Source organism: Dendrobates tinctorius, unplaced genomic scaffold (assembly GCF_039654945.1).
Source record: "Dendrobates tinctorius isolate UK_male_01 unplaced genomic scaffold, ASM3965494v1 ptg000021l, whole genome shotgun sequence".
Lineage (NCBI taxonomy): Eukaryota > Metazoa > Chordata > Amphibia > Anura > Dendrobatidae > Dendrobates > Dendrobates tinctorius.
Genome location: NW_027361689.1, coordinates 42,223,315 through 42,244,670, shown reverse-complemented (window position 1 = coordinate 42,244,670; position 21,356 = coordinate 42,223,315). Strand labels below are relative to the sequence as shown.

Here is a 21,356-nt window from a genome sequence, read left to right as displayed (position 1 = left end):
CGCCGCCTTCCATTCATCCCTGTGCTTGATGCGAATAAGATTATACACCCCCGTGAGGTCAAACTTGGTAAACCAGCAGGCACTTTTAACTCTGGAAAATGAATCAGAAATCAGGGGTAACGGGTACTGATATTTAACAGTGATTTTGTTAAGGGAACGATAGTCAATACAAGGCCTTAATGAACCATCTTTCTTGGCCACAAAAAAAAAAAACAGCACCTAAAGGCGAAAAGGATGGTCTAATATGACCTTTCTCCAATGACTCCTTGATATAAGATCGCATAGCATCAGGTTCAGGTACTGATAAGTTGAAAAGTCGACCCTTGGGAAATTTACACCCGGGTATTAACTCAATTGCACAGTCATAACTCCTATGAGGAGGCAAAGACGCAGACTTACTTACTCTCACTAAATACATCAGAAAAATCAGCCAAATAATCAGGAATATCATGAGACTGGGGAGAGGTGGAGAAAACAGGAGTGTCACTAAGAACACACTGACAACCCCAACATACCACAGACACAGATTTCCAATCCAAAACAGGATTATGAGTTTGCAACCAGGGAAAACCCAGAACAATAGTATCATGCAAATTGTGCAACACGAAAAATTTACAATTTTCTTGGTGGTCCAGGGCGACCCGCATTATCACCTGGGTCCAAAACTGGGGTTTATTCTCCTCCAAAGGAGTAGCATCAATACCCATCAAAGGGATAGGAGTCCGCAGGGGTATCATTGGAAAACCACAACATTTAGCAAAGTCTCAATCCATCAGATTCAACGCTGCTCCTGAATCCACAAAAGCCTTAGTGGAAAATGTAGACAAGGAGCAGATCAGAGTAATTGCCAAAAGGAACTTAGGTTGTACACTGCCCACAGCAAATGTGTGCGCAAAACTTTTTTCTCGTTTAGGGCAGACAGAAATAGTATGAGAGGCGTCTCCACAGGAAAAACACAGCTTATTACGCCTTCTAAACTCCTGACGTTGCGCCCTAGACAAAACCCCATCACATTGCATGGGCTCAGACATTCGTTCAAAAGGCGGCAACGCCTCTCTTGTAGTTTTAAGCTCACGTAAACGCCGATCAACTTGAATGGCTAATGACATAGAATCATCAAAACCAGAGGGAACAGGAAATCCCACCATAATATCTTTTACGGTTTCTGCCAAACCCTTCCGAAAGGCACCGTCATTCCATGTAGTAAGGACTGCCCACTTTTGGAATTTTTGACAGTATAACTCTGCAGAATCCCGACCCTGGTTCAATGCCAATAGGGTTTTCTCAGCTTGATCAATAGCATTAGGTTCATCATACAACAACCCAAAGGCTTGAAAAAATGCATCCACATTAGTCAGAATAGGGTCAGAAAAAAAGCCCAATCCTGGGGATCGCCGCGCAGCAAGGAGATGACAATTTTAACCTGCTGCACAGAGCTCCCCGATGGCTTCAAGGCAAGAAATAATTTACAATTATTCTTAAAATTCAAAAATTTAGACCGATCCCCAGAAAACACATCAGGAGTAGGGATTTTTGGTTCAACAGCAGATGATTGAGCGAGATAGGCAGAAATTCCCCGCACTTCAGCAGCGAGCTGCTCAACACGATCAGACAATTGCTTAATCTCCATTAAAGAAAAAATCCTCCTACGGCCCCAGAGAAAAAGAGGAAAAAAATTCTGACACTTTTTTTTTTTTTTTTACAATTCTCTCCTGCTTTTGAGTACCCTAGAATCTGCGGTTTAGGCTGGTAATTCTGTTATGATTGGGTCACCGAGGAGGAAAGCGAGACCAAGCTAAGCCACAGAAAACCAGAGAGGTTGGTAACTAAGCGGATTGCAGACCCCTGATCCTATCCCCACAACTAGCAGTAGCTGTGGAGCGTGCCTACGATGATCCTAGATGCCTCGACACAGCCGGAGAACTAAATAAGCCTAAAGCAAGAAAGGGGAAATCTAAACTGCCCCAGAGCAGACCCCGAAGGAATAGATAGCCCCCAAACATACAGTATATTGTCGGTGAGACAAGATGAAAACACAAACGCAGGTAGGAAAATAGACTGAGCAAACGATGGGGCCCACACTAACTAGATAGGACAGGAAAGACTCCGTCTGCAATCATGCAAAAAACCCTGAAAAAAATGCCCAAAACGTCTGATAGAAAAATACTGAAGTCACTAGACTTCGCCCACTATATCAGCACTCTGGCCTCTTTTTGCTCTGCTTTCAGAATATACCAATCTAATAAGGGACAAAAACAAACTGGCACAAGCAGTAACATAAGGATAGAAATTCAGCACAGCCACAGCAGGGGCTGGCTGACCACACAAAACTGAAATAGACAAAACCAGATCAAATGTGAACAATAGCAAAAGAACACTTAGCTGAGCATGCAGGGACTGAGCTGGAAACTAAGACCTCAGGAGACAGGAAAAAATCACCAGAAGGGATAGAGGGAGTCGGCTGTGTTAAATCCAGTCAGAAACTGCAGATCTCCAGTCATCCTCCTCAATATCAGGTGGCAGGTCTCTGTTAATTAGATCAGCTCCATTACCTCCAGTAACCACCAGTGGGAGCCCAGAAAGAGAACTCGTGACCCCTCTGTCAATACAACCATCTCCACTACCTTCACTAGCAACCAGAGGTAGGCCAGAAAGCAAATTCACAACAGCGCAGTTGGCGTGAAACGGCCGTTGTCCATAATTCACACATCTCTCACGAGACTATGCTTTTTATCTGACAATAAATTCACTTCTTCAGAACGATGAGTGCCATCCCTTTTGTTCTTTTTCATACAATGTAACATCTCCCTCATGTCACAAAAGCACTCACTGCACACAGATCTGCTACTCAGTCAGACCATAGGTATGTTACCACTGCAGGCTTGTCCCTATCTGACCTTCTGACAGAAAGCTCTCCACTGTCCCCTAACCTAGCTACTCCCACTCTGGGCTAGTCCTAACCATTAAGTCCATCTCTCCCTGTCAACTACCTGTGCTTGGGCAGAATATACTTTCATGACTAACAATATAAATTACTAAACATACTATACGCCATAACGCATTACAGCAATACACACGTCTTCAAGGAGGAACGTAAGCAACACCTCTAGTTCCTTACAAAAGGCGCTCGGTGCACCATGGTGGGGACAATCATTTATGTGCACCTTCCCACCTGCTTGTTTTCCATTTTTCTCAATCCTTTTCTGATTCTATGAAGCCTGAGCTGTCAATCAAAGAAAAAGGGGTGGAGATAGAGGGAAATAATTAGGTGGTGAGGTGTAATATAAATGATTGTCCCCACCAAGTTTGGCCGTAGCATGAAGCACCATGCTTAGTTTGAACAGTCATTCTGTGCTGACAGACTTTCTTTAACTGAGTGGTGAGACCAAATTTTTTATGTTTATTTTTTTTTTTATTAGTGCCTCTAGTGAACTTGAACCTGCAATCGCTATTACAATACACAGCAATATTGTAATAATGTCGTGTACTGAAAAATGACCAATCCCCTATGAAGCTAAGCCACGGGGTATACTTCACGGTCAACACAGACGTTAATCTTTAAAGGGTTTGTCCATAATTACAAAAACATGGCTGTATTCTTCCAGAAACCTGTGCACTGATTGTTAATGTCAAATACTCGCAGTCTATCTTCATTGAAGTGAATGGCTATTGAACAGCAATACCACTCCTGCCCTCTGACCAGGTGTGGCACTGTTTCATAAAGAAAGCAGTCATGTTTTTTATAATAAAGAACAACCTTTTTAATTTTTTTTTTAAATTCGTTTAAACCTTTTTAATTTTGGAGAAAAATGCAAAAAATATATAATCCCTTCTTTTTATTTACATAATTTATTGCTGACCTAAGCTAAGTAAATATATTCATAGTGTATATTTTGTAATGTGATTTTTTTTTTTTTTACAAATCTTTGTTTTTTTTACGTCACTTATGATGACATTTTTTTTTTTAACGTTTGCATGGCCAACAACAATGCATGTATGTACAGATCTGATAGCGTCTGTAAATAGGCAACGATGGCTCAGTGGTTAGCACTGTATGGTGGCTCAGTGGTTAGTACTGCAACCTTGCAGCACTGGGGTCCTGGGCTCAAATCCCACCAAGGACAACATTTGCAAAGAGTTTGTATGTTCTCCCCATGTTTGCGTGGGTATTCTCCAGTTTCCTCCCACATAGTGATAGGGAATCTAAATTATGAGCCCCATCTGGGTCAGTGATGATGACGGTAAAGGGCTGTGGAATTAGTGGTGCTATATAAGCAAGTAATATAAATAAATAGATGTGGAATATGATGGCGATATATATGTAAAATACATACATTTGCACCAAAGCCTATTAGGCCATGTTAATAATTTGCTCTAAAAAGCTTTCTTGTGTCCCTGTCTATGGCAAAACCAGTGATCGCCATCACAATGCGGCTCCCTTCATTTTACAGCATTGTGGTTGCAGCACTGAAGAGGTTAATGGTGGGGATTGAGTTTTTTTTTCCATTCCTCTTATTTCAGGGTATATTTTGAACATGGGCTGAGAAGGGAGCAGATTTGTGGTGGTAGCGGAAACTCACTCCCGCTAATGGAGAATGTACTGACTCGCCCTGGTTTGCTTCCAACCCCGTGCTGGAGGGTAAGAGACTGACCACTGAGCCGACTTATGAGATATGTGCACTAGACTTTATGAACATTGGGATATATCGGAGGCCATAATTTTTCAGTCGGGGGCCATAATTATTCAGTCTGCATGGACTTTCTAGTAAGAATCTGTCTTCATTGCTTTCCACCCACCTGGTGCTGAAACCAGGAGCTCAGACTTCAGCCAAGCGGATTCAGTTTTCACTGCTCTATAAGGAGCACCTCCCTATAGTAGGTGTCCATATACATCCCAAGAACAGGGTTCTGCTTGATCTCTCTATTCATTGCCTATAGGACTACTGAAGAGAGCCACGCCCTTTACTCCTCCAGCAATCCCATAGACAATGAGTGGAGTGGAAATCAAGCATGCACATCTCGCTCCAATGAAGACAGGGCTCCATCCACCTTCTCCGGCTCGCTGGGGGTCCTTAGCAATCAGCAAGTTATGGATGGAGAGTAATTTTCTGCTATTTTGAAAATAACCTTTATAGGGAGCCCTATAATGGAAACTATACCCAAGCATTCTAAGTGTCTGATTGGAGAGGAGGATTTTTAAGACTTCCGTAGACTTCCAATAGAGAATGCAGGTGGACTGAAGCAGCTTATCGAGAGTTACATACAAGTATCTTTGCACAATGATCACAAACAGAGGTACAAACCTCTTTGGGGTCAGGAGAATTACTTCTAGTGACTTTGAAATTATAAGACAGGTGATGGATCCTCAGACTACATTCACACTACCTTTGGGGACAAAAATGTTCCAGTAAAAGTGTAACTAAAGTTTTAAGAAGTTTTTTTTTTCATATGTTGTATGGTATTAAATGTCCCATAGATTGGCAGGGGTCGATCCTGAGAAATGCATCAATCGCTTAAAATGTTGCTATGAAGTGCTCACCTCAGCAATCAGAAGCTGAGGTTGCATATAGTGGTGTATGGGCTCAGTAGGCATTGTGTGTGGCACAGAGTGGTGTACGGCTCAATAGGATGCTTAGGTTGGACAGAGTGGTGTACAGCTCAATAGGAGATCTGGGTTGCACAGAGTGGTGTACGGCTCAATAGGAGGTCTGGGTTGCACAGAGTGGTGTACGGCTCAATAGGAGGTCTGGGTTGCACAGAGTGGTGTACGTCTCAATAGGAGGTCTGGGTAACACAGACTGGTGTACGGGCTCAATAGAAGGTCTGAGTTACACAGAGTGGTGTACGGGTGTGGGAGAGGGGGTCCCAGCCGAGTGTCCGGGTCGGAACCAAGGGGACCGTCAACTGGGTTCTGGGGGAAACTGTTCCCGGGGGACAGAGTTCAGGGACGGACTATGGAGACTGACAGGTGGACTTGCGGAGGAGCCATTATAAAAGGGGCGGGGAACACGAGTCACAGTGAGTCAGCAGAACGAGACAGAAGGAGCAGGAGCTCGTGGGAGTGACTGAGAGCCAGAGCAACTCACCAGAGCCAGGAAGGAGGCCAGAGACAGGAGAGATACTTCCCCTGGACATCAGTGGGACGGCGCCGAGTCGACCATCCGAGAACCGCTGCCCCACGTCGACCAGCGGCCGCCGCCTTCCTCCAGCCCGCGGCCGCGGCCTGCCCGCAGTCACCAGCGACCGTTGCCGCCTCGCTCCTGCCCGCGGCTGCGGCCTGCCCGCGGTCACCAGCGGCTGTTGCCACCTCGCTCCTGCCCGTGGTCACCAGAGGCCGTTGCCGCCTCGCTCCTGCCCGCGGTCACCAGCGGCCGTTGCCACCTCGCTCCTGCCCGCGGTCACCAGAGGCCGTTGCCGCCTTGCTCCTGCCCGTGGCTGCGGCCTGCCCGCGGACACCAGCGGCCGCTGCCGTCTCACTCCAGCCCGTGGCTGCAGCCTGTCTCCTGCCGCCCGCAACCGCTCTGCCCTCACCCATAGCCGCGGCAAGTCCCGTGCCGTCGGCGGCCACCACTGTCCCGCTCCGGTCTGCGGCAGGGGCCGAGCCTCTGCTTGCCACGGACTCCCCGTCGCAGCTGCTAGCTGCACAGGTGGTCTGCCACTCGCCACCCCGCACCACTACCGCTTACCCCAGGCCGGGGGCCGCGGCCCACTCATCCAAGGACTCCTCCGGGGCCGGAGGTGCCCCAGTGTCACAGGAGCGTCGTAACGCTCGAAGACTACGTCGACTCTTCAGCAGCTGGGCCCAGCGGCTGCTCCGCCGAAGAACCACCATCCAGGACGCCGAGGGACGTCAGGATGGCTAAGTTGACTATATATTTAAGGACCCGTTGTCGGCCATACCGCGGCCCTATAGTGACCGGCTCTTGCCGGAAGTAGTCGTGTTCTACTCTGCTTGTGTTTACTTGCATTGAGCCCCTGTGAGGGCAATCCTTGTTACTCCTTTTGGTTGGTCAGGCTGAGACTGAGGAAAGTCACCTCTAGACCTATAAACGTTATTATAAAAAGTACCAAACCGTCTCGCGACTCGTCACTGCATCCTGCGTACCTGCTTGTACCACACGGGCTCAATAAGAGGTCTGAGTTACACAGAGTAATGTATGGCTCAATAGGAGATCTGGGTTGCACAGAGTGGTGTATGGCTCAATGTGAGGTCTGGGTTGCACAGAGTGATGTATGAGCTCAATAGGAGGTCTGGGTTGTACAGAGTGGTGTACAGCTCAATAGGAGGTCTGGGTTGCACAGAGTGGTGTATGGCTCAATAGGAGATCTGTGTTGCACTGCGTGGTGTATGGGCTCAATAGGAGGTCAAGGTTGCACAGAGTGATGTACAGCTCAATAGGACGTCTGGGTTGCACAGCGTGGTGTATGGCTCGATAGGAGGTCTGGTGTTGTGAGTTCATTTTTCCCTTCACCATTGAGGTCTGATGAACTCCCTCCTCTGGTGAAGGAAGGTAGTGAGGCTGATTACCAAACACCTGGGCAGCTAGATGATGACTGGGTGGCTGGAATTAAGGACTGGATATAAGGCTGCCGACGCCCTTCTTCCTGGCTGGTGATTTTCCTGCTGGATTCTTGGAGACCAGTCTGATTCCTGCATCTCAAAGCTGTTTTTCTGCTCTTCTTTGTACTCTTCAGTTTTGTTTTTGTTTTGCCTTGTTTTTTGGGAGTTCTGCCATCCCCGGCCGGGGGTGAGCTGAACTCCATTTTTGTCTCTGATCTGTTGATATTTTGCTCTGTCTTCAGAATATACCTGAGTGCTGATATAGTCTTTTGAAGCCTAGCGACTTCAGGGCCTGTTTTTCCTATCAGTTGGTTGGCTCATTTTGATAGGGGTTTTGCGTATGGCAGACAGCAGCTTTCCTATCCTGTCCTATGTAGTTCGCTCGGGCCCCATCATTTGCTCAACCTATCTTTCTATCTGTGTTAGTGTTTTCATCTTGCTTCACCGTCATGATATGTTGGGGGATGCCTTTTGCTTTGGGGTCTGCTCTGGGGCAGTTTAGTTTTTCCCCTTTCTGTCTTTAGGCTATATAGTTTTCCGGCTGTGATCGAGGGGTCTAGGGCACCGTAGGAACCCCCCACGGCTACTGCTAGTTGTTGTGAATAGGTTCAGGGGTCTGCAATCCGATAGCTGCCAACCTCTCTGGCTTTTTCTGGACTTAGCTGGTATTTTGTTTTTTCCTCCTTCGGTGACTCATCATAACAGTCTGGGTTGCACAGAGTAGTGTATGGGCTCAATAGGAGATCTGGGTTGCACAGAGTGGTGTATGGGCCCAATAGGAGGTCTGGGTTACACAGAGTGGTGTACGGGCTCAATAGGAGGTTTGGGTTGCACAGAGTGGTATATGGGTTTAATAGGAGGTCTGGGTTGCACAGAGTGGTGTATGGGTTTAATAGGAGTCTGGGTTGCACAGTGATGTACAGCTCAATAGGAGGTCTGGGTTGCACAGAGTGGTGTATGGCTCGATAGGAGGTCTGGGTTGCACAGAGTGGTGTATGGGCTCAATAGGAGGTCTGGGTTGCATAGAGTGGTGTATGGGCTCAATAGGAGGTCTGGGTTGCACAGAGTGGTGAACGGGCTCAATAGTAGGTCTGGGTCCCTACACAGCTCTGTGCTATTGATCATATAGGAACAGAGAGTGAAGTGACTGCTTTAGAGCAGTGTTCTGATTGATCAGTGGGGGTCTGAGGACCCTCACCCTCCACTCCCACTGATCTGCAGGACATATTAGGCTATAAAACATAAAAACTTTTGAAAGTTGTGTTACCCTTTAAAGAAATAATTGCCCTCTTTAGGGGCAGATATATGGTACCCAGCAAGCCTTCATGTACTGGGCATCGCCTGCCTTTTCTCTTTTCCTACCACTTAGGTACGGACCATACGAGTCTGGTCATTATAAAACATGTTGATTGCCATCTACCTCCAGTCAAGAGCAAAGACCTGACTAGGAGCACGGACGCAAAACCTAATGAAGAATAACGTCCGATCTCACCCACCATGGCATCAGTCGTCCAATCATGGTCCATTTGCTTTTGTTGATGCAAAATCCAACTATAGGATCTGTGATTCCGCCCCAGATTTTCCCGATACTCAGCACCAAAGAGGCCTCAAAAGGAGAAATCTAGAAGAGAGACGAGAAGGGGAGCAGATTATAAAACTTTTCATTATTCAGGGGTGTAACTTGAAGCTCCTTGGCACCAATGCAAAATTTGGAACAGGGTCCAGAGCCACCATATGTCTGTTATATAATATTGATGACTTCTAATGTGACACAGGAGGGAGACAGGCGAAACCTCCGGAACAAGTTGGCAAATCTCTTGTACAAAGGATGTATGGCGGAGCAGAGAGCCACGTATCCCTGAGCTATCACTTATTCTGGGTAGCCACAGAGGTTTTAGAATGGTAGTCTTCCGGAGATCCATTGCGATGGGGTATGTTAGGCAGCTTGATGGCGTCACTTCATTGTTCCGTCTGTGACGTGCACAGACTGCAGGAGTAAATGCGAAACAGCTCATCATGGGGGCAAAACTAAATGTGATCCTTTTCTGTGTGGCCACCATGACCTATTTTGAGCTCTTTAATCCTTTTGAACGCCACATAGGAAAGGTTTCATTACTGCCTCCTTTTCCAATGGTTTAGATTTATTTTATTTTTTGTCGATAGCATTCTGAGTAAGACTATGTTTAGACCTGATTTTGCTGCAGTTTTTGCTATTTTTTATGCAAATTAAAAGTAATTTTCTACAGTACCAGCAAAAGCTATGAGATTTCTGAAATTGCTTTCTTTTCCTGTCTGAATTGGAAAACTGGGACTTTTTAACATCTGCAGCATGTGAATTCTTTAAGGATTTTTACAGGGTTTTTTTTTTTATTCACCCATAGAAAGCAATAAGAAAGTGAAAAATTAACTAAAACTACCTTCATGATACAACTAATCCTACAAAAATAAATATAGGAAGAAGAGGTCCCAATAATAAAACAGCAATTTTATTTATATCATGGTAAAATACATAAAAAAGCAAAAAATGCCGTGGGGGACACCACAAAATTACCAAATACATTCAGTAGGAGGATATCTCCATTAACATATTCACCGAAGAATAATGGTTGCAAGGAAAATGTACAATGTATCCATATAATGACTCCCAAAAGGAATAGAAAATATAAAAATGTATACCAATGTCAACCTGTATAAATGGTATGGGGGGGGGGGATTAAGTAGCCATCTCCTAGATGAAGCCGAAGTGATGAAACGCAAGTCGTGCTTGGTTTGATGTATGTTTTTAAAGCTGTTTTTAACGATGGTTTGTAGGAAGCAGCTCTGTTCTCGCGTTCCTTCACTATTGTGGGCTCTTGGCTAGTGATTTCTATGTTTTCCACGTGTTGTTGAGAAGGTGAGGTTGAAATGATTCTCCTATGATAAGTTAGGCAAGTGAAAAAGCCTCCTGTTTGGATTTTAGGTGCAGGATACTTTATGTTGAGCTCCTCCATTTTACATTACTCTTTGATAATGTGCGGTAAGTTTACAGTACGACTCCGAGGTGTTCATTTTATTTCACCCACAGAGTGGTATCACTAACGCATGTCCCCCCTGTGTATCATAATATAATTACCAGTCGTCATCTTCTGCTGTTCCCAGCGCCCCGCCAATCCTGCTCAGCACCACGTGACCGGAGTTGTAACTGGCCGGATTACTCCAACGATCGCTGGGCGGACCGGAAGTCACTTTATCAATTTAAGTCCATGAGACTCCAGGTTCTGATAGACTTATATTAAGGGCTCATGCAGACAAGTTTACAGTGGGGAAAATAAGTTTTCCCATCTACCAAGAATGGAGAGGTCTGTAAGTGTTATCGTAGGTACTTCACCTGTGAGAGTCAGAGTCTTTAAAAAATCCACAAAATCACATTGTGCATTTTATTGTAGGAAACAAGTATTTTATTCAACAGAAAAACAGAACTTAATATTTGGTCTAGAAACCTTTGTTTGCAATTACAGAGGTCAGACGTTTCCTATAGTTTTTGGCCAAGTTTGCACACACTGCAGCAGGGATTGTGGCCCACGCCTCCGTCTTCTCCAGATATTTCAGGTTTCGGGGCTGTCGCTGGGAAACATTGAGTTTCAGCTCCCTCCAAAGATTTTCTATTGGGTTCAAGTCTGGAGACTAGGCCACTCCAGGACCTTTTCAGTAAATAATTTTATTAAGTTTAAGGCAAAGTGAACAAAGTATTGCTCATATCACATATAAAATGTAAATGTACATCAGTTAAAGTTAATTCAAACATGTGGATCAGGCAAATAGCACTGTATTGTGAATACTTTTACCAAGATAGGAATGGTAAAATAATAAAAGAAAACAGAAAAAACAGAGAAAGCAAATCAATTCAGATTATACCGTGTCATGGTAAGACTTCTCAAAATAGTATTATAGAAACTATTTTAACTATAAAGACTGAGTGAAGATCAGAAAGAGAAAAGAGGGAAGAAAGAGATAGGTATAGGAAAGAGAAGAGGGTATGAGGGGGGGGGGGAATAGATAGATAGATAGGAGTAAGTCGGGCATCCAGAGAGCTCATACGCACAAATATCCGAATCTTCATAAAGATTACAAATATCTGTTAAAGGCACCTGGGGGATAAACGACCACAGTATAGCCCCTTATCTGTGCCAAGACGAATATTCCGGAGTCTCTCGGAAAATGAGCCAGGAAGTCCACGTGCTAGCATGTGCATCCCATTTGTCACTGTCATCTGCCATCAGGGATTCCATACGCTCCAATCTATTTATCTCCTCCAGAAATTCCCTCATAGAGGGGGTGGTAGTTGTCTTCCAATGTCTTGGAATAATCATACGAGCAGCGATGAGAAAAAAACGCAAGATACCTCTTTTGGTCACAGAGAGAGATCCAGGAATTAGGGACAGTAAGGCTATTTGAGGAGTGGGGATTACTCGAATACCCGACAGTTGAAAGTACACTTCAAAAATTGAATCCCAGAATGACCTTATCAAGGAGCAATCCCACCATATATGTTTCATAGTACCAATTTCGACTCCGCATCTCCAGCAGGTATCTGGTACTGTGGGGAAGATCTTATGCAGTACGTCAGGGCATCTGTACCAGCGTGTAAGAATTTTAAAATTTTTCTCCTGTGCACTACAAGAAATGGACATTTTATAAGAGAGTGTAAAGATTTTGAGATGATCTTGTTCCGACAACGTAATCTGGAGCTCTCTTTGCCAGGCCTCCAAATACGTTGGGGCACCTTTATACTGGGCTGTACACAAGAGGTTGTAGATCAATGCGATGGCATGCTGCGGCACGGCTTTTAATGAAATTAGGGTCTCAAAGTGTGTAGGTTTGGATAATAGAGCGTTTCCCGGGAATTTCTTTTTTAGAAATGTGGTCAATTGAGTATATTCCAGCCAGGATAATCTCCTCTCCGGGCATGACTCCTGCAAAGCCCCAAAAGACGCCGTTCCAGATAATTTCCTAGCCACCTGTCCCAGTGTAGCTCCGTCTGCGGAGTCCCAACATAAAAAGGTAGATCTTTTCAACGCAGGGGGAAAGTCTAAATTATTAAAAAGTGAGCTCATACTCCCCGGTCTGTGGGATAAGTTTAATGTCTCCAGATGTCTGTCCCAGAAAAGCATGAGCGCCTGAGTCAGAGGTTGAAACCCCGAGACTGCCGGTCTCTGTTGAAGGGGGGCCCATAGGAGCTGTGCCAAAGGGAACGGGGAGAGATGGGACTCAACGCCCACCCATTGTTTATTGAGATCGTTAAATCTCCAATCTAAGACCCTCGTAAGGAGGACACTCTGGTAATATTTTTCGAAGTCAGGTAAACCAGCGCCTCCCCTGGATTTGGGTCTCACCAGTGTGGCGTAACGAATCCGCGGTCTCCCTGTCCCCCAGACAAATCTGCTACACGCCCTCTGGAGCTGTCTAAAATACTGTTTGGCAACTTTTACCGGGACTGTTTGGAATAAATAAAGGAACCTCGGGAGTATGTCCATCTTGAGGGCATTGATCCAGCCAAACCAGGAAAGTCGGCCCCGGTTATATCTATTAAGATCTGCAAGAGTTCTAGTAAGCAGTGGGAAGTAATTAGCCTTAAACAACTCATCCGGATTGGCCGAAACAAATATCCCAAGATACTTGATAGATTGGGTCTCCCACCTAAATGGGAAGGCGGATTTTAGTCTATTGACTTGTGTGGTAGGAAGAGTAATATTAAGGGCCTCTGTCTTTGAGTAGTTTACTTTGAAGTTAGAAACCATGCCAAAGCGTTGAAATTCCTGGATGAGAACTGGAAAGGCGATTTCAGGGTTTGTTAGATATAGAAGGAGGTCATCAGCGTATAAGGCAAGTTTATAAGAATTCTGACCTACATCAAAGCCCTTTATATCGGGGGAGTTTCGAAGGGATATAGCTAAATGCTCCATGGCTATCACATATAGAAGGGGTGAAAGAGGGCACCCCTGTCTAGTGCCATTAGATATTTGCAGGGGAGAAGATAGAGTATTATTGGCTCGAACTCGTGCTGAGGGCTTATGATACAGGGCAGAGATTCTCTCCAACATAGTTTGACCGATTCCCAGCTGTCTGAGGGATGAGTGTAGGAAGGTCCAGTTAAGACGATCGAATGCCTTCTCGGCATCGATCGATAGAAGGCAGGCTGGAGTACCTTGTCTGTACATGTGGGAGGTCAAAAGTAGAGTTTTAATAGTGTTATCGCGCGCCTCTCTACCCCGGACAAACCCTGTTTGGTCAGTATGGATTGAGGCAGGCAACAGCGGGGACAACCGGTTAGCTATTAGTTTGGCGAAGATCTTGACATCTACCCCTATAAGAGAGATAGGGCGGTAGTTGGAGCATAGCGATGGGTCCCTCCCAGGCTTGGGAATCACCGTTATGGTAGCCGCAAGAGTTTGCGCGGCAAAGGGGCAAGCTGAGGATATAGCGTTAAAGGTCCTGGTCAGGAAGGGCGTCAGTTCCAAGGCGAATTGCTTATAGAAATTGGCCAGGAAGCCATCCGGACCAGGACTCCTACCATTGGCTAGACCCCTAATAACCTCAGTGACCTCCTGTTCGCTAAAAGGGTCATCTAGCATGAGAGAGTCCACATGATTCAGTGGGGGGAGAGGGGTACCATCAACATACTCGTCCACTTTCGTTTGGAAATTTGTTGGGGACATGTCCGCCACTGGGCCACCTAGGTTGTACAACCCATCATAATAGTCTCGGAATACATCTGCAATTTCATGAGGTTTATATGCTGAATGGCCAGATGGTGATTTAATGGTGGGGATAAATGTAGAGGGTAGGCGAGGATTAAGAAACCTAGCCAGAGCTCTGCCTGGCTTGTTAGAGAATTCGTACATAAATCTCCTACCTCTGTCTCGGTGACGGGCAGACGCTGCATCCAAGAGGGACCCCAGATCTAGTCTAGCCTTGAGCAAGTCTGTTAAAATCTGAGGGTCATGGGTCCGTTTATGGGCCTGTTCTAGGTGTTGGATGAAAGTCAGTAAACTATCTATTTTGCAAGCTCTATCCCTCTTGAGTCTGGTTCCCTGTTGAATAAAAGTCCCCCGGATCATCCCCTTCAAGGCCTCCCATTGGAGCGGTAAGGGCGTTGGGTCATTGGCGTGAAATTCGAAGAAGTCCGTGATGGTCTTCCTGATGGCTGACTGACATATCTGATCTTTTAATAAGTGTGGGTTCAATGACCAAACCCACTCCCCAGGGCGCAAGTCTGTCAAGAGGAAAGAAAGTGACACTGAAGCATGATCGGACCACACCATAGGGTCTATAGTACAGGCCGGGTCATGTGAGAGTAGGTGGTGGCTAATGAAAAAAAGGTCTATTCTACTGTACATATCATGGACAGGAGAATAGAAAGTGTAGTCCCGTGTTTTAGGGTGTAGGGTACGCCAGATGTCAATAAGCCTCAAGTCCAGTAATTTACTCCTAAGACCCCGCAGTTTAACCGCAGGAACAGAGGACCTACCCGAGGAGGAGTCAACAGCTCGATCAAGGATAAGATTGAAATCTCCTCCAAGAATCAAGGAGCCTTCAGCGAAGTCAGAGAGGGTGTTCAGGTACTTTTGGCAAGTCCTGGCCGGGTCCTGGTTGGGGAGATAGAAATTGGCAATGGTAAATAATTTGGTACAGATCTTAAGTTTGATAAGAATAAATCGCCCCTCTGGGTCGGACTTAACTGCTAAGACCTGGGCTGGGAGAGATTTATGTAGAGCGATGCTAACTCCCTTGGATTTTGCAACTGAATTGGTACTATGAAACCAGGAATTATAATACCTATGCTTAAATGTGGGGGTGTGGTCCGTTTTAAAATGAGTCTCCTGAAGCAGTAGAATATGGATTCTTTTTTTATGCATGTTATAGAGGATCTTGGATCTCTTCTCTGGTACATTAAATCCTCTAACATTTAGCGAGCATATGTTGAGGTTCGCCATCTTAGAAGCCCTATCTTCTGGGCACCCGAGAGAAGAGTAGGGAGATGGGGAGGAGAAGAAAGAAACTGAGATTAAAGGAAAGAAAGCAGAGAAAGTGGTAGAACGGAAAAAGAAACCAGAATAATAAAGACTAGTATCAAGACCTGTCTTTACTTAGCCTCCTGAGTCCTAGCTCAGAAGGCAATTAAACTGAGAAAATACTCAAAACTAGTGTTCTAGGAACACACCCTAATGTGGGAGGTGACTGGAACTATGTCGCCTGAAGGACGGCTGCCACACCACCTAACTAGTTAATACCGAAAAGGGGCAGAAGAAAAGGAAACCACAGATGGTCAGTCACCCAACCAAAATGAAAGTAACATATATAACAGCTAACAGCTCAAGTTCAATAAAATTAATCACAGCAACAAGGTGAGAAATGCAGCAGGAGAGATAAACTCCCGTCTCCTGGCTCACAACTCGTGAGACTTTTAGGAGAAGCATAGATACCCATGGGGGTTCAGGCGTCCCAACCCAGCATTGAAGCATGCCGGGAGGGGAGGCAGAGAATCCCAACACTATTAGAATTAGTGATGCCCAGGGGAGAAGGGGGGGGGGAGGGGGGAGAGGAAAGGAGAGGAGGGGGAGAGAGAAAAAAAAAAACAAAAACAAAAACAAAAAAAAAAAACGGACAAAGGGCAATATTGGTTAGGCATCAGAGTAGGCCATAACAGCCCTCATTCCTCCTTCAAACTACATGTATAACCCAGTATTCCCGAGAGTTCAGGTCTCCGCCGATGAGGATCTCGGCGACTTCTGGGATCTTGGTCGCTGAGTATGGTGTTGATCAGGTGGGAAGGGACCTCCACGACGGACCATTCTCTGGGGTGGAGGTGTAGTATACGGCCAGTCCAGCAATTTTATCCCAGGGAGATCCAGAGCCGAAAGAAAATCTGGCAGGTCAGCCGGAGACCTCAAGATGATCAGGTTGGGACCTTTCCTGACTTGTAGTTGAAAAGGATAGCCCCAGGAATAAGCAATATTGTTGTTACGTAGAACCTCCAGCAGGGGTCTCAGGGCTCTCCTTTTTGCAAGTGTTGATCGGGAAAGATCCGCTAGAAGATGTATGGGAGTTCCTTTAAAATCCAGGGTACCTTTATCTCTTGCTTTTCTCATAATATTCTCCTTGACCTGGAAGAAGTGTACCCTGCAAATAATGTCCCTTGGCTTCTCTGGGTCCGGGTTTCTAGGCCCCAGTGCACGGTGTGCTCTGTCCATCTCAATGCGTGTTTCAAGGGGACGTTCCAACAAGGAGTTAAACATCCTCTGCAGTGTAGAGGTCAAATCCTGAGGCCCGACTGACTCCGGCAAACCACGAATGCGCACATTATTTCGCCTGTTGCGGTTTTCAGCATCTTCAATCATGTCAAACAAGAGATGGATCTGTTGAGCCTGCTGATCTATAAGCTGTTGTTGTGAGCTTTGCTGAGAGTATAAATCCTGGGTGGACGATTCAAGGGCCCGCACGGAGTTAGTTAGTGATGACATATCCTCCTTCAAGGAGCGAATTTCAGTTTTACACACAGCCTCCAGGCGGGCAATGTATCCCTCCATATCCATTTTGGTTGGCATAGCATTTATTTGAAGCCTTAAAGCTGACATTTCTGAGCCTTGGTCTTCCCCATAGTGTTGCAAGGTAGTAGCTGTGTTCTCCCCTCCATGGCAGGGGAGGGCAAGCAAGCTCTGCTCCATAGCCCCTCCTGAGCCAGCTGCCGGGGTAATTGAGTGCTGTGGGGCAGGGGACGACCGCAGGGTACCTGGTGAGTTGGAGCAGCCAGGAAGAGAGGCAGGAGATCCTCTGCTCTGTGAAGCCCCAGGGGGAGAAGCACGCCCTGCAGCCAGATTCCCACTGCTCACCCCTCCCCCATCAGTCACCACAGGCCGGTCTCCGGTGTTTTCCCCAGGAGCCATCCATCCAGGAGCCTGCAATGCCGGGTCAGTCTGCAGCCTCTCATCGGGCTGCTGTGCAGAGCGGGCGGGGGAAGCAGGAGAACGCTCAGGCTGTGACAGCCGGGTCGCAGCAGCACGTGTCCCGGTCGCCATTACAGGCCTGGGAGGACGCTGGGCCTCAGTCAGGTATGGCACAATACCTTGCCCCCCACGGCTGGGAGTCCCTCTGGCAGGCGTCTGTGACCGGAGACCCGCTTTCCCTCTCATCTGACCCCGGTGCTCGCTCTTGATAGCTGGTGGGTGGTGGCGTTTGCAGCCGTTACTGAGGAGCTCCTACAGTGTGTGTCTTGCCGGCTCCATGTCCAGGCCACGCCCCTCCACTCCAGGACCTTTAAATGGTTCTTAAGGAACCACTGCCTAGTTGCCCTGGCTATGTGTTTTGGCTCATTGTCATGTTGGAAGACACAGCCATGACCCATCCTCAACGCTCTTATTGAGGAAAGGAGGTTGTTGGCTAAAATTTTACGATACGTGACCCCATCGATTATACCCTTCAATACGGTGCAGTCGCCAAGTCCCCATATATGTTTTTAATCCATTTTTTCCGTGCTCAGCACGGTTTGGGAGACCCCACCCTCCTCCTTTGTGACATGCACATAAATGAGCTGTCTTTCACCAACAAGCCCCTTGTTCACACTTGTGCATGTCACATATATGTTTTTAATCCATTTTTTCCGTGCTCAGCACGGTTTGGGAGACCCCACCCTCCTCCTTTGTAACATGCACATAAATGAGCTGTCTTTCACGAACAAGCCCATATACTGGGAAGAGCCTGTCTGTATCCTGTTCATTTAGATACTGTTCACATGTTCAGGTTTTGAATACATTAGATAGGGACTGCTTCGTGAAGGGTTACCATGAAGTGGTGAAGCAGCTTGGTATGTATTTTTTGCAAAAAATGTGTCAACTAAATACCCTGTATTTGTTATACAGCACTTGCGGATTACTTTTATATGTTTTTTACTGCAGAGTATTTTTTCAAATTTGTCATTTTGTGCTCTCTTGTTGTGGTTCAGCCATTGGGTGGTGTGGGCATTGTCTTACCGACTTGTTCACACTTGTGCATGTCACATACTGTATATGTTTTTAGCCCAGTCCCCTTTGCAGAAATGCACTCCCAAAGTATGATGTTTCCCCCACCATGCTCCATGGTTCGGACAGTGTTCTTTGGTTTGTACCCTTCTTCCTCCAAACACGGAGAGTGGAGTTGATACCAAAAGTTCTATTTTGGTCTCATCTGACTACATGACCTTCCATGCCTCCTCTGGATCATTCAGATGGTCATTCATGAACTTCAAACGCCCATGAACATGTGCTGGTATGACAAGGGGGACCTTGTGTACCCTGCAGGATTTTAATCCATGATGGCGTAGTGTGTTACTAATGGTAATGTTTGACACTGTGGTCCCAGCTCTCTTCAGGTCCTCCCATGTACTTCTGGGCTGTTTCCTGACCTTTCTCAGAATCATCCTTACTCCACGAGATGAGACCTTGCATGGAGCCCCAGACCAAGGAAGATTGACAGTCATCTTGTGTTTCTTCTATTTTCTAATAATTGTGCCAACAGTTCCTTCTCACCAAGCTGCTTGCCTATTGTCCTGTAGCCCATCCCAGCCGTGTGCAGGTCTACAATTACAGCTCTTTGGGCCAGGCCATGGTGGAGAGGTTGGGGTGTGATTGAGTGTGTGAACAGGTTTCTTTTATACAGGTAACGAGTTCAAACACAGATGATGAGTGCAGCGTAGGAAGAATTCTTAAAGAAAAACTAACAGGTCTATGAAAGCCAGAATTCCTGCTGGTTGGTCGGTGATCAAATACTGTACTTATTTCATGCAACAAAATGCAAATTAATTATGTAAAAATCATACAATGTGATTTTCTGGATTTTTTTAAGATCCTGTCTCTCACAGTTGAAGTGTGACGGACTCAGCTTCTGCTGAGCCGATTTTTTGAATGGACCCTCTGGGTCGTGGCACCCACCAACCGAGGGCGAGCTTACCTTGTGAGAAACCACCCCCTATACAGGGAGCGTCAGGGGCAAGACCAAGGGAGTGAGCCACCACGACTGCTGGGACCAGACGGCCGGCTCAGGGGAACACTATGTGCAAGTGTCTGACGACAAGGACGAGCAGGAAGCAAGACAAGACAAGAGGTAAGTTCAAGGTATCTTCATTAAGAACTTCAGAATAACATTCACTGCGAATGTGAAAGCAAGCAACACGGCAGGGTGCGTGCGTGGGCAAGCCAAGGTCCATAGCATGGTACGGGCCAGGAGGCACACCTGAGTACAGGTAAAGGCGCAATGGCATTGGACTCCCGACCACCGGTCAACGATCGACACGATCAGGGCATCAGGCTGCGGACATCAGCTCCGGACATCAGGCCGCAGTCATCAGGCCTACGATCTCTGGCAGCGATCGGCAGGTTCCGGGCATCCGGCAGGCAAACCAGGGTTCAGGCAAGGAAGCATGACAGATCTCCAGGCATGGTGCGTGTTAGGGAACACGCCGAGGTCCAAGGCAGTATTTCAGGCAGGATGCGTGCTAAGGGCACACCAGGGTCCAGGGTAAGGTGCAAGGTTGTGTGCGTGTCTAGGGGACATACCAGGGTACAAAGCAAGGTGTAAGGCAAGGTGCGTGTGTAGGGGACACGCCAGGGTTCAAGGCTTAACAAGCGAGAGAGGGCGTATGTGTAGGGACACGCCAAGGCACAAGGTAGAAGACAGAAGGGTTCAAAGTACAACAAACAAGACAGGGTGCGTGTGTAGAGACACGCCAAAGCAGAAGAAACAAAGCAGAGTCCTGCGCGTGCAAAGAGAGACGCCAGGGTCAGGGTTCAAGGCAAAGTCATGCGCGTGCAGAGGGCACGCCAGGGTTAGGGTTCAAGGCAGGGTGCGTGCTAGGAGCCACGCCAGGGTTCAAGGCAGGGTGCGTGCTAGGAGCCACGCCAAGGTTCAAGGCAGGGTGCGTGCTAGGAGCCACGCCAGGGTTCAAGGCAGGGTGCGTGCTAGGAGCCACGCCAGGGTTCAAGGCAGGGTGCGTGCTAGGAGCCACGCCAGGGTTCAAGGCAGGGTGCGTGCTAGGAGCCACGCCAGGGTTCAAGGCAGGGTGCGTGCTAGGAGCCACGCAGGAGGCACGCCTCACTGACCAGTGCACACGGCTGTACACAAACACGAGGCACGACCAAGGCACAGGATGCGGCAAGGGGACCCACGCCGGGGTTCAGGGAAGGCAAGACAGGGAGCGAGGCAAGGCAAGGCAGGGAGCAGAACATGGAGAGGAACAGAGACAGAAACACAGAGTCAGATCAGAGCGAGAACAGAGCTAGCAGCGGAGCGTAGGCCGAAGCCCAGAGCCGGGCCAAGGCAGAGCCTTGGAACTACTCAGGGAGTGTGCTAGAGAGCACCAGAGGACAGGGTCTAGCAGCGGAGCGTAGGCCGAAGCCCAGAGCTGGGCCAAGGCAGAGCCTTTGGACTAGACATACCTCCCAACTTTTGAAGAAGGGAAAGAGGGACAGGGCCGCAGCAAATTTTAGGCCACGCCCCAACCACACCCATTTCACAACTAGCCACACCCATGTCCATGCCCAAAACACACCCATTTAGCACTGCTGATCACACTGACTGGTACTGAGTGCACAGTGGCTGGTACTGTGGGCATACTGACTGGTACTGAGGAAAAGAAAGAACAGAGAGAGAAAAAAGAAAACGGAGAGAGAGAGAGGAAAGAAATAAAGAACAGAGAGAAAGAAAGAGGGGAATGAAAGAAAGAACAGAGAGAGAGATGGGAAAGAAAGAGACCAGAGAGAGAGAGAAAGAACAGAGAGAAAGAAAG

At 47.1% G+C, this 21,356-nt stretch overlaps 1 protein-coding gene across 2 annotated transcripts in view; it reads right to left on the bottom strand.

Moving 5' to 3' along the window:
- MFSD2B (MFSD2 lysolipid transporter B, sphingolipid) overlaps positions 1 to 21,356 on the bottom strand; it is a 115,290-nt gene that overhangs the window by 61,096 nt on the left and 32,838 nt on the right. The window contains exon 3 of one of the 2 annotated variants that reach the window (XM_073568308.1): positions 9,058 to 9,182. The exons of the other annotated variant lie outside the window; for it this stretch is intronic. Coding sequence (XP_073424409.1) covers positions 9,058 to 9,182 — 125 coding nt within the window. The remainder of the gene's footprint in view (positions 1 to 9,057; positions 9,183 to 21,356) is intronic. 2 annotated transcript variants of the gene reach the window in all.